Source organism: Andrena cerasifolii, chromosome 5 (assembly GCF_050908995.1).
Source record: "Andrena cerasifolii isolate SP2316 chromosome 5, iyAndCera1_principal, whole genome shotgun sequence".
NCBI classification, from domain to species: Eukaryota; Metazoa; Arthropoda; class Insecta; order Hymenoptera; family Andrenidae; genus Andrena; species Andrena cerasifolii.
In genome coordinates, this window is record NC_135122.1 from 10717916 (window position 1) to 10732076 (window position 14161).

At 49.0% G+C, this 14161-nt stretch overlaps 1 protein-coding gene across 1 annotated transcript in view; it reads right to left on the minus strand.

The window, feature by feature from the left end:
* LOC143369251 (uncharacterized) overlaps window positions 1-14161 on the minus strand; it is a 185419-nt gene that overhangs the window by 16593 nt on the left and 154665 nt on the right. Inside the window, exons 8-9 of the mRNA XM_076812952.1 lie at window positions 10610-10778; window positions 9971-10125 (exon numbers count right to left, since the gene is read on the minus strand). Coding sequence (XP_076669067.1) covers window positions 9971-10125; window positions 10610-10778 — 324 coding nt within the window. The remainder of the gene's footprint in view (window positions 1-9970; window positions 10126-10609; window positions 10779-14161) is intronic.

Consider the following 14161-nt stretch of genomic DNA (forward strand, 5'->3'; position numbering starts at 1 on the left):
GTGAACTCCATTGGACCTTGGCTTACCTATGGCTACCCCGCCAAACATCACAATTCAGATTCGTATATTCGCACGCTTCACCATCGCACCCCATCGATCGTGTTACCGAAGTGAATCGAACGCAAACACCCCCCCCCCCCTCGATACAAATTCCCAGCGACGTGGAATCGCAGCGGCGATCAATCGAGCCGCGTAGCGCGGCGTCGAGAGCCGCGAGAGATATCATAGAGTCGCGTTCGTAAATCACGCGGTCGAATGTATTTTATTTTGCAGGCTAAGCCGGCGACAGGCTTGTAAACGGTCGCGCGCGACTGCTCGTGCCGCCGACAAGAACACATTTGTCATTTCATTAATGGCTGTTCCGTCTATAGGTTTTCTGTCAGGCGCAGCCCGCCGCAGCTTGACGTATTTTGGTGGCGTCCGTTTAATCGCTCTTCGACCGAGTTACGTTTCCTAGATAATAGTTCGAGGCTGCCGGCTTTCATGAAATTAGGCAGTCCTTATTAATGGCCCTCGCGCCGCCACCAGCCTAGCGCTTTCTCAGCTCTTGCTCGTTCGACAGGAAACACCTCGACTTAAGTCTCGACGCGCGAGGCTTAACGCTGCGCGCAACTTTCTAGTTGCATTTGGCGCGATCGCTATATTTTCACGTCGCTGATTGCCCGGTGCAGGTATATTCGAACCTAGCGGTGGATCTCTACGAAGTAAAAGGACTGATCGAGTCAGAGCCACTTGACAGTAACTACAAAGCTGTTGGAAATTGCGTCAAACGTTCCGTGACTGAGGGAAAATAATAATAATAATAATTCATTATTGCAAATCTCTTATCTACTTAACTCATCCCGCTGTCTGACATTGCGGAGCTATCGTGAAAAAAAAATCTGCAGCACAGATTGAAACGGAACTTAATCATCCGCGTCCGAGATTCGAGATTCTCGGGGCTAGGAAGAATACCTGTCCGCGCGTTGTCGAGCTCTCGAAGCCACCCCCGTGATTATCGATCATCCGAATCCTCTAGAGGATCGACGGAACGTCCTCCCGCCTCGTCTCGAGACCTCGATAGGAAACGTGCTCCTGGCCGGTGTCCAGGATCGCTGTGGAATTTGTCTGTCTTGATTCCCCTCTTCCGGCGGGACCAGCTTCTGCCTTCTTCCGTTCTTCGGTTTTCTTCCTGGAATTTTTCAATTCGTTGCCTGCTCGTGTCCCTGCGTCACCTCCTTCGTCGCTTCCCACGACTTCCCCTCGATCCCCTAACACACGCGCGTACTACCACTCTGCTTCTTTTCTCCAACCAAGCATTCTTGCTCCCCAGCGTTTCGGCGACTGCCTCTTTGATCTTTCAATTTCATCCCCCTCGTCCTTCTAATTCGAGATTTATCCCTCCGATTTCCGTGACATTCGTCCGTGGACTCGTGCGTCCAGCTCCCCCTCCCCTCCATCATTGTTTCCTGTTTCGCTTTCTATATTTTACCCTCCCACCGATTCTTCTTGCTGCCCTTTTAAACGACTTCCACCAGCCACGTCGAGCTTTCCGTCTTCCACGCCATTGCTCCCTTCGCTTCCAGCGGGCACCTTTCATCTTCTTTAAATCTGTCGCCGTGGTCCGCGTTTTCCCTCCATTTCTTCCAATTTCATCTGGCCGCTTTCCTCTCAGCCCCCTTCCAGATGGAAACGTTAGAATTCACGTAGCCCCTGTTAATCTCAGTCCAGCGTTCCCACGCGAGCTTCGGCAAAGATATCGAGGCTGACGACAACAGATTCGACGATACAACCGAAGAGGCTCGTTGATCGTTTGAAAATTAAAGCTACCCTTCCACTCCTTCCTCCGAACCTTGTCGAATAATACTTTGATCTTTCTCGTCGCTCGGAGGTAAAGGGGAACGGTACGCGTACCTGAGGCATCGAAGCGGTGTGCGTTGATTAACCCAATATCAACGGTATGCTGGCGCTCCGAGGCTTATAACAATATCGAACAGTCGTCGCTCGCGTATTAGCCCACGCGATAATCTATCGAACCCTCGATAAACCACTGAACGGAACCAAGGGGCTAATTAATCCAGTCCAGAATTGAAACTTGGCGGAATTCCTTGCGGAATTGTTTGGCAGACGGTGCGCTTCGGTTCCCGATGCAACCCCTCGAAAATTTCGATGGCTCGCGGCCGATCGATAAAAGTAATATTGGGATAACGCGGCGTCCTCGCCGAACCTATGGCGTGTGACGTTTCGAAAACAAGAAAATAACGAGGTATGTGTGCGTGCACGGTCGCGGCAATTGGCTGGCATGAATGGTTTACTAATCAATGGACAACAGCGGCACATTCACTGGACAATGTAGTCGCAGCTCGACCATCCGCCGACCCTCCATTGTTATTTCGATTCAGCCCGGTTGGATACATTTCCTGCACGCAGCAGAGTGCTCTGGGACGGCAGTGCACGTAGCAGAACTTCCTATTGACCACTTCCTCGCCCCCTCCCCACCCCACTGGTCGCTCTGGAGTCAGGAATTTCAATTCCAAGACCCTCAGCCGCGGTCAGCGCCGCAACTGGCATCCCCCACTGTTGGTTTTTCGAATTTGCAACTCTGCTTGGCGCATCGACGCTTCCCTTAACTTCTCTCTGTTCTATTTTTCGGTTAACTTCTTATACCACGCGGGAAGTTTCATTTCATGCCAAGGGAGTTTCGCCTCAAACTATTTCGCCGGCCACTTTTCAGATATACCAGAGTTTTCCTTCATCCTTTATCCTGGCAGCGGTGTGTGTCTGTTATGTTGACTTTTTCCGCGGGCAAGTTTGTCTTCGCGTAGAGGATTTCAGTGTACGGGGCTTGCGTTCAGTCCTCTTATATAGTGCGCGCTCTTTTCTTTCGTTTCCTCAGTGATACTACACGGCTGCTTGTTGACTTATCGATCTTCAAGCGACGCGCAATCATCTTGTCGTCTGTTTTTCTTTAGTTGTCTTACACGAACGTTATGATTCTACTAGTACAAGATCAGGTGGACTTTCAGGATGGAAATTATTTATTAACGAGATCCATCCATAGTTCCATTCGTCCCCTTACTTTCCAATGCTTGACGTATACACAAAACCTCTTTTATTTGTAGTATTTAAAGAAAGTGTCTTTCTTCAGCATTCCCAAGTTTCATTAAAAATTTCGCAACCGCGTATATCACGAGTTCACGTTACCCTCGGCGTTAGGGTCCCTTTTAATAAAGACAAAGGGATCCCCCGCGTTAGCGGTCTATCATCCGCGATCCGGCGATAAACTTGTCAAAACGACGGCACACGGGGATAAAACGGAAGGCCACGGGTCAGAAGGGCCGTTTCGGCTCATATGCGGCCACACTTCCTGCAGGCGGAACCCTCGTTTCGGAATCACGCAGCAGAGTTTAGTATTGGCCAGTTCCTGGCCTCGTAACTACGGTCTAGATGCTGGGATACGAGGATACGATCCTCTCTTACCTAGAATTGTCGTTCTTTATCGAACCTGCAGGATTTTTGAGAGGCGGCGACTTCGAAGTCTACTTCATTCTCATTTGCGTTTGATATTATAAAGAGGACCGCTCCGGCGGCAAATCCGAATGAAAGAGAAGGCAAGGTATGCCTCTGTGATGAGCCTCGAATAAGAATAATTCCCGAGCTGCGTCCACGAATTAACCACGTTGCGGTTTAATCAAGCGGGGGCGCGAATTACAGGAGAGACTCGAAATTATCGAGTCCCCGAGCGCGGCTTAATTAGACCCGCGCGATGCTCGCTTCGGCAGCCTTTTGATTTACCTCGCGGCTTGCGCGAAGAAAGAGGAATTAGTGGATTAAGTCGCTGCGCCGACAGACTGCCATCCGTCGTAAGATTTCTCTCTACGACGCGGTCGTGAGCCCTGGAAATAGCTCCGGCGGGAGTTCACAGTTGTCCTTTCGTCACCTCGTGGAAAATAAAGCAGCCAGCTTGGTAGGAGAGCACGGAGGCACGCGGAGGCGCAGGCTGGCCTCCGCTTCGATTATCGGGCCACCTCGGATCCGAGGCACGTACAGGCAGTAAGTTATTTCGTTTAAGAAGAGTCGACGTGACGCGTTAGCCGCATGATTTTTCGGGGCCCGGTGGATGATAGCCGAGCGTCGGGGGCGAATAAAAATGACGCCACGCGTGGCCGACATTTTAAACAGGGGAATATCTCGCGCTTTCCTTAGAACGCGCGAAAACGCAAGTCGTTCCACTCATCGAGCACAAACGAACTTTAGCAATTGGGGATCTGGCTGGTGCAGACACGTCCAGCAATTTAGTCGAGTAACGAGTGATTTAGTAATTTACCGTGTGTGGACACTAATTTAGTCGAGTAGTTTAGTAAAAGAATGGTAACTTACTAAATTACTCGCTACTCGATTAAATTACTGGACGCGTCTGTATCAGCCTTAAGAGGAGTGTAGCTCCATCTTTACTAACTTCGAGTAAATTGGAAAAAATTATTTATAAAACTATTGCTTTGACTTAACATTAAAAAGAGAACACTAATTGAAAATTATATATTTTCAGTCTTCATTTCTATTTTTGGCGAATCTTTCAAATCCGGAGCTGGCCGAAACAAAATTATTACACAAAACGGTAATGGGTGCAGGTTCGAAATTTCCAATAAATCGCTCATTTTTCATCGGATTTGCATCAAAAGTGCACCAAACGATGTAGAATTTTTTTTACGTGTATTACACGTCATGACTCGAAAACTGTCAAATATGGAGTTACACTCCTCTTACATTTGAAAGTCTGCGAGAGAAGGTACGGTCGAAAATAAGTCCATTCTGTATATTTCTGTTTGAACGGGTAGGAAAGCATAGGTCTGGTAAAAATGGGATTCCTCGGCGTGTAAAACATTGAAGCAAAGCGAACGACCAATTCGTTTGAATCCAGCAGCAATCGTAAAGAGGAAATTAATATGCAACATTAATCAGCACGGTAGCAGCGGGGCTACTTGATTGCATCCGAAATTAATATTCGGGTTCTCGATTTTTCCGCCAAGCCATGCAACTGGTAATGATTTCGCTCGTTAACGAGTTCGTTTAGAAGAGCCAATTATCCATTAACTATAATGAATTTTCGATGCGAAGCATTACGGTATCTGATAAATTCTACTTTGTTTCCGGTTTTATATGCGCGTTCATAATAAATCAGAAATGAAATTTCCACGGAAATGCGATACGTAACACGCGAAAATATCGGCGATGAATCGAGTTCTTATAACAAGGGGGGCGCGCGGTCCTCGCATCCCATTGCTTCCATTTATTTCTACCATACAGTAAGTTTTAATTTCACGCTTTCTATTTTACGGCCGGTACCGCGTAACCAGAGATTTTGCAACAGTATAATTGAAATGTAACAGTGAAAACGGAAATTTCAGGGAAATCGGAGCCACCATCCTACACATCTTGCTTGTGCGAGGATTAGCGACCACGATTTACGCGAATTTAGCTTCTTGCAGTGGTTCAGAGTTTAACCAGTAGCGTATCACCGGGAACAACGCCGTAAAACCCGGCACACCGACATTCGCGAGTAGTTTCAGACCCGAATGGCCACGTAGTTCGCAGTTCGTGGCTGTTTGCTCGCCGAAAGCTCGGCGATATTTGCGCCTGGGACCGGTCAGATGGATCGAAATCACTCGTTCGTCGCGTATATATCGCGACGATGGATATTAGGGCATAACTACGACGAGCCACGTAAAATTTTAACGACTTCATCGCTCCTCAGAAGCGAAGTTAGGCGTGCTAACCGAAATTGAGCGAATTTCACCGACAGGGATTCGCGTTTGATGCTGAAATTTCGCGCGAAATTGATGATCTTGAGTAGCCGTAGTTAGAGGTCAGGAAGTTTCTGAATGAGAATCGATCGTGGCGTTATCAGTGACGAGGGGAGTCACTATTGACCTACTCGATAGCATAGTAAGGCGAAGTCCGTTGGATAATAATCTGCTTAGCTTATAATGGAAACCTTCCCCGATGGCTTCAACGATTTAAGATCCTGACAATTTAATTATAAACCGTTGAGTGGCAAACGTGGAGTCAATTAAGCGGGACATTCAATTTGGAAATTAACTGGAGATCTGATCAACACCGTCTCAAGCTTCTAGAGACGTTGACTATCCCGATAATTATCAATCTTCTATTCGTCGATAATTAATCTTCTTACGCGGTATGCATGCTACCCCGCCTGAAATTAGCCTAATTCGCTAATTGCGCGAATTACCCTAGAATCTTTGAGCAATTAAGATACTCCAGCGTTTGACATTCAGCAAATTACAGACGGGTCTAATCCGTGCTCTATTGTCTCGTCCGGGTGTTTCTTGTGTACAACTCGAGACGGCGCGAGGGGTGTCGCCAAGACGATGTACGACTCATTTGAAGTTCATTCATGCCTTCCAATTCTTGGATGAATAAGTGACCAAGGTGCTGAGAAAGTCTCAGCCTGCAGTAGCTACACTCTAGCAAACACGATTCTAGTAAATTCAAAATCATCTTACAATTACTTTAAGAGGTCTTCCTACCTCGACGGCCTGAAATTTTTTTTAAGAGAAACCCTCAAATTATATAAATTGTAAACTTTATGCCTATATTTGTACATATTTAGGCAACATTTAAAAAAATTTTAATTAAAAAAACAGTACTTGAAACTTTAAACACGTTTTTCTCAAAACGATGTTTTTTGAACTTGTTATCATGATATCCCAAATACCAATCACCCGATTTACTTCAAAGTTGGCATATATCTTCAGTAGATGTCCCATTCTCGCCGGTACTAAAACTAAGTCAGTTTTTGCAAAATTAGACTTTTGCGATTTAAAAAAACAGCGAATTTTTTTGCAGAAATCGATGTCTGTTTCAGACACTGTCATTTTTTTTTAATTTTCAGTATTTCTCATTTAATCTAGTTTGGGCGATAGCCACACTCGTACAAATTACAATTTTTTTTAAATTTTCTATTTCAAACAACTACAGCGGCTGATTTTATGCTAACAATGCACATATGATTTTTGTAAGGCGCTCTATTTGAAGCACTATAACTACGGATATAATCACTATTTTTGCATACAATTTTTTTTTCATATTCTCTAAAGATCGACAAATGAAGCCACAAAGCTGGAAATAAATATATTGAATGGTTTTATTTTAAAAAATTCCCAAAGTCCGCGTCATTTTTCGTCAAGGTAAGGAGAGCCCTTAACGCGGCGTTAGTAAGATGGGGTGTGACAGACCCGAAAAATTTTAAATTGACTATAAGTTTTAACAATACGTGGCAGTGAGTCGTGCCTCAGCGTAGTTTCTCCACATAGATTATTTGGTTGGGTCTGTGGGACCTCACCTTACCCCATTTATGTTATATTTCCCAGCTCACCAGCGCCGTCCCTTCAGAATAATTCCAGACTCATCACTTAAAACTCTCATCTCCTAATACCACTAACACACACGGATTCCGCGCGGGTCGATTAAAACATTATATACCCCGAGAAGCTCTCAGACGATGAACACGATATTCATAGACCACCCTTCACCCACATCCTCGATCAAAATTCATTTCTCTGCTCTGCCGCCAGCGGTTTTGCTTGCCGAAAAAGAGGCAGAGTTCTGGCGGTACGAGTCTAACGTGCCATGGGATCGTCCATCTTCCATCCTTCCATCCTTCCATCCCTTTATTATGCCGGTTCGAGTTGTTCTTATGGCAGGTCTCGCGGAGCCCCTAGGGCCAGGAAGCATTAGAAGCTGCCCCCTGAGCCCGCACAGTCACGAACCGTCAAAGATCCAGGGGAGCCTACGTGGCACGGTGGATAAAGCTTGCAAATGGGGGGGGGGGGGAAAAAAGTGGCCCGCACGATAACGCCGGCACCCTCGGCCCCCCGACGCTCCCCTATTCCCGTCGACGTCTGCTTTCATCCGGGTAGGTCGCGCTTCTCTATGCCCCCATCGCGCCTGGCACCACCCTTCAACGAGTTTCTCCCGTTCAACCGGCAGCTCGGTCATCTCGTTTTGAACCACGCCGTCACATTAGACTGGCGGCGCTTCCATTTTCATGAAACGCGTGTCGTCGACGAGAACGACGGCTCGCTAACGGCGGGACCAAGCTGCGCGCATAAAGATTGCATCCGTGGGCGTCGACTCGACCTCGCCGCCGGTTAATCTGCATTATCGCGCCCCAGCTGCGTCAGCCTGGCCCGATTCACGCTTCTGAACCCTGATTAGGGGTCTGCAAAGAGCCGCGGCCGCGGTGGCGGAGGAAATCACCGGGGGGAATTGGGCTTTTGATTTCGCAAGAGGAGAGCGTAGGCTGTTTCTTGGGGGAGCGGCGAGCCTTCGTGTAAGAATGGGCATAGCTTGAGAGAAAGCGGGAGTCGAGGCGCCTCCGAATCAGTATCGCGACTGTTCCGTTCATTCGCCGCAGAGCTCGAAAAGCCACTCGTCGCGACTCCGATGGAGGAATAGAAAAGAAACGGAAGCCTCTGGAGACGTTTTCGAGGAGGTTACGTGCCCTCGTCAGCGGAGCAATCGATACTCGCAGCAGATAGCTGCGATGCCGGCGATACGTTCGAGTGCAACTTGTGCACGGAGACCGTTTATGCCGAGGACGTGGGAATATCGATCGGGTTTCATGCAAAAATTCTAACATATTCCGCAGAGTGACTCGTGCCACTCCGGTGCTCCTGAGCAGCAACCGCGGCATTCGAGTCACGACTGAGAACCAAAAGAAAAAAAAAAAAAAGAATCGAAGAGCAGAATGGAAACGGGTCAAAGTAATTCGATCGAGGATTACCTTTCTAACGACCAGATTAATCTCGCGTTATCCCCGCGGTTACACCCACTGGGACATTGGTCGGAAGCCATTTGTAATTCCAACGAGAAGCCCAGTTATTAGGGCTCGAGTCGACGAAGATCGAAAGGCATCGCGACCGTCGAGGGTTGGGGTGGATCGTGACCGTCCTATTTTCCGCAGCGCTGGAACACCGAGGGGGAAAAAAGTGACTCGCGGTGGTGTGTACCTCCCCCCCCCCCCCCGTGAAAGTAGAAACGTCTGTTATGTTCGCGATCGCACAATCGAGAACGAGGGAACAGGGGAGAGAACTTCTTCTCTCTGTATCTAAAAACCGGAAGGATTTCTGGGGAAAAAGCGGTTTTTCGCGAGAGCTTTCAGCTCCTTTCATCCTGAAAACGTGAGCCCCGTTATAATGCCGACGAGTTCGTCGCGTTCTCGTCGTGCTTTCGGCGATTCACGTGACTTCTGTCGATACGGAGCGAACATATTGTCGGTTTTCTTCCTCGGTAGTGTTCAAACGTCTGCACCCGTTACTCCGCCAGCCGTACAGTCGCTTCTTTTGTTGGCGATCGTCTCTAGAATGTTTGCAATTCCCCTCTGTCTCTTGTAATTAAAGAGTGGACGAAGAATGCTGATCAATTGCAGCGCAAAGGGTATTCAGCCGGTCATATTTTCACCTGCTGCTTTCTTTTCGACTCGCTGGGATCGCTGGTGCAAAGGATCGCGAGCAGTTTGCACGGTCGGAGATGTCCGCCGCCCACCATAATTGTAACAGAAAAACAGGACGGCGCGATAAATCGCAGCCCTCCCGCTGCAGAACAAGCCCATCTTTTACAGGAATCGCTTTTATCATCTCCTGGAAGGCTTTAATATACGATCGGGCGATTTAAATTAATGAATTTTTCAACGGGACCGAGCCAACGTAGCGAAGGCAGTAATTTCCATGCGAAGGTACTCGGCCGTTCGATAGTAATTAATATCTATCCTCTCGCGTTAAATTTCATACGAGGGGTAATTTAATCCCCTGGTCCAGTCCCTTTGAACGCATTTACAGGTGGCCAGCAGCGCGAGCATAGTTAAGAAACAAGATGTTAATGAAGCGACATAGGACCCAGCTGACCACATCCCGTTTCTTCGTCCTTTCTTTTCTTCTCGAAAATCACGCGGAAACGAGAGAATACTCACCGTTGAGAACGTGCACCGCGATGGTGGTCTTGGCCTTTCCGGGTACCTCGCAGCTGTAGTTGCCAGCGTGCCTCGGGCTGGCCCTCTCGACGATCAGGGTGCTGACTATCACCAGGACCTCCATGCCAGCTGAGATCTCCGTCGTCCTGTTCTCGCTGGAAACGAGATATCCGGGGTTAACCCACATCCGGCTCACGTACCGCGGTAATACCGCCGCGCAGGAATACGTATCCACGTTATGGTCCGAAGGAAAGGAGACCGGGATTTCTTGGTAGCGGTAGGAGCTGACGAAAGGCGGGACCGAGTCTCCTATCGTTTCACGGATATGGGTCTCGGGGTGTTTTTGCGCTCCATTTACAGTCCGCGTGCCTGATAATTTCATTAACTCGGAGTGGCGAGGAAGACAGCGTGGTCCTTCCGTGAAAGTGCTCTCGGAGGATGGCTCGCGACCGTCCGCGTTTCGTGCTTCACGGGAATTCGCGATCGAACGCAACGTGTTCGCTAACGAACGATCCATGGATTTGTATTCAGGGTTGTTCGGATAGATTTAAACAGAGACCGTGTCTGTCTTTCAGGAATGGTGGGAACGCGGGAGAGTTTAGAGGTTGGGGGGCGAATGAAAGCACTGGAGAGATCTACCTGACGTCGTCGGTGAGCGTTTCATCTCCCCTGGTCCAAATGACAGACTCCTTGAGGGACTCGAGCACGTCCCTGGCCTCGCACCTGAGCTTGAGAGCGCTCCCCGCCTTCAGGTGTCTCTCCTTAGGCACTACTCGCCCGGAATCGTCCGTTATTGTCAACTCCGGCGCTGAAATTCAAGACGCATCCGGCGAATGATACCGCCACTGCGAAACTCTCCTGCTTATCGAGGCTTCAATAAACAACTTCCTCGGAAAGTAACAGTTCACCGGTCCTTATTATTCCTAGTAACAACTTTCGAAACACTATCAACTTTCCAAACCGCCCATTAACCTTCCCCAATCGCGCAAACGAGTTTCCAACGAGCTCGTCAAGAACGCAATTACACGAATCCCTGCTACATTGCGTCTCGACGAATGCATTTATAACCAACGAGTTACAAAACTGAGGCTTCTTCGGAACTTCCAGCAGCTAATTTCCATCGTATAATTAAACCATCCCGCGATTTCCATCCCCGGTAACGTCCTCCTTAACGAGGCGTTCACCGATCGCGAAGAATTCGCACTCCGTGACCCGGGCCCCCATCGATCTTTCCCCCAATTGTCAGATACACCGGCTGATAATATACTGTCAGAGAATCGCGACGATACCTCCAGCGGGAAGCCAACAAATTATCAGGAGGCTGCTATCTTTTCGCGAGGAGAGCGCCGAGGGGTGAAAAATGGGGCACAGATAGGAGGGTATCGGCGCGTGATCGCCCATACGAATTAGGGTTGAGAGACGGAAACAGGAGGGGGGTGGGGAGAGGGATGGAGAGAAGCTCGAGGAACGTGGGTGGGGCCCCCCGGTTGCTTTAAGGTTTCGCGAAAGGAAATCGACGTGGAGGAGCGTCCGTGACTGGCAGCGCAAACGTTTCGAAACAGTTAAACGCCGACGATCCCTCCTTTTCTCTCTCTGCTTTCTCAACTGCGTCTCGACCCTGGATCTTCACGTTCGACGCCCTCGGACACGACTCTTTCCACCGTGTCGTCGTTAGGATTCAGCGCAGCCGTCGCGGCTGCGATTCTCGAGTCGACCGCTATGCAAATTCGCGCCCCCGCTGCCTCTATTCACCTCCGCCCCATCCGCTTTCCCACCCGTTTACACACGGGCAGACGAGTGTTTCAGGCTGAGGAGGAGTATCCCGCTTGAATTAATCTTTTTCTTCCCGCTCGCGATGCGGGACGTCTTGTTTGCCCGATGCTTCCGCGCTCCGAATTATGATTTCATTCTGTTTGCTCGGATTGACGTTTCATCCCTCGGGCTGGAGTCTGATCGTTGCCTTTCCTGGTACTTCCAGACTGTTCATCTTCTCGTCTGCACGGACGGGGGGCTGTTTACCGCGGCACGTTCTCTCGTTTAGCTACTTAGATGGACGTAACAGTCCTCTCGCGCGCCGACGCGTCGTTCCCACGACGATCCGCCGTCGTAATTCACCAGGCAGACGCGAGATTCAGGCCGTTACCATGCCATTCACAGCCGAGGGTACTGTTCCAGGGACCGGCGTTCGCCAAGTCGAGACAGTTTCCAGGACGGAACGGCAGTTTCGACTTCATCGACGACAGCAGTTACGAGGGAACCTAACGATATATGAGGGACTTTAAGGAGAACAGGGGTAGGTATTTCCTTTCTTTCGTGGCTCTGTTTTTCCTTCGACACGGATTTCGTATAATTCAGCGATCTTCCTTGCCGGATGATCGATGTTCCAGTCGCTGAAATGCGAACAAAGCGCGATGTCTCGAGGTATCCGAGCGAGGAATTCGGTGGCTCGAAAGTGTGCCACTGATGTGTAAATGGAAGCTCTTCTCAATTTTAGCTGTTCCACAGCGGTATTTGTAATAATTCAACGAACTAGGGCGCTTTGATGAGCGCGCGAGGAATGGCTGGCTCTTGGAGCATATTCACGTGGATCGGTGAAAAGATCCGTAGCTAGGTGGACATGAATTCGCGGATTGCTAAACATATCTTTGTGACAGGGCGTTTCAAAGACCTAGCCGCCGTTACGTCGACGAGGAACAAAGCGTCACGCGCGTAAACTGAAATTTTATTCCGCGACGGTGCGCAGTACCGACGCGGGGTCCTTTCACGAACTCTCGCACCGCTTTTTCAGAATTTCAAACACGGAGGGACGCTGGGAATTAAGGGACACGGGGCGAGCAGTGGACGCGGACGTCTGTATGTTAATAAAATTTCTATGCCAGCGAGCATCTGCGTACCCCGGCGGATCCTAATCTGAACCCTGAAATGTCCGGGAGCCTCGACGAGGCCATGCCTCAGAAAGAGCACGCAGTTCTCAGTGTTAAAATGGTGCCTCCGGGACCGTGTGGACATTTCCACCTCCTGCTGTTCAAAAGAGTGATGTCACGTGGTACGGAGACCACTTCGGTGAATAGTTTTAACGAAGGAGTTATGATCATTGAAAGAGTTGCTGGTGAAACGATCCTCAACAAGCGAAGAAATGTTGGAAATTCTATGGGTACGCGTGCAGATAGATTCAAATTGAATCTATCCGCACTCTTTGTACAGTAGGATGGCTCTTATTTTCGACTTTTGAATTTTCTTCGCGGCAGCCACCTGAATAGTTCCAAATAATAAAAAAAATCTGTGTAAAGTTTGAGCCCGGTGGGATAACGGGAAAAGGTGCCGCGAAGAAAATCTTGAAAAAAATTTCACCAAGAGTAAATAAGAGCCACCGTGTTGTACAGTTTAGCTAATAGAGGGATAAGTAGAACAGGTCCGCCACTGGTCAGACGTACCAAATAGCAGTAGAACTAATAACAGATTAGAAGCCTGACTTAGTAGAACAATGCGATCAGTTCAGACACCGCGTCAGTAGATTCTGCCTTCTGACGAGTTCTACCAGACATAAGATAAGCCCCGGATTAATATCTCTAAAGCACAGGATAATGACACAACGTGGGCACTGCAGGGTTAACCGAGACAGCTCGCTCTAAAACCAGCTGATCCCTTTTCTACCCACGCCTTCTTGCCAGGTTCGAATGGAAAATTGGAAAGGCAGGCCTCGATATACTCCCCTACGCGATATTCATGTTTGCTCGAAACGGAGTGATCAATCTATTACAATATTTGCATTGCTGCTCCTAAGTTTTCAATTTATATGCAGCTGCTCGCGTTGCTAAAGGGGCCGACACTGGGAGTGACAGATTTCCCGGAGCATTTTTGCCGAAACGGTGGAAGCCCGGGAAATCTGTAAACTCGATCGCGTCGGCCTGTTCGGGGCCAAAGCTGAAGGATGATGCGGAAGCAGATGGATCCGGCCTGTCAGCCACTCGAAAACGGAAAGGCTGTAACGTCGATAGATCGGCTGGATCCGGATGCTCGTGCAGCGTGTCGCGAATCACGGTATCTAGGATGCGGCTTTCCCCGCGGGCGGACGTCCCTGGCGAAAAACCAAACCCGGTGTCCCGAAGTGCACGCGGATGGATCACTTAAAAATAGACGGGCCAAGCGATTCACCGCGTCACGCGAGCGCCTCGAACTCGCCGACTGATG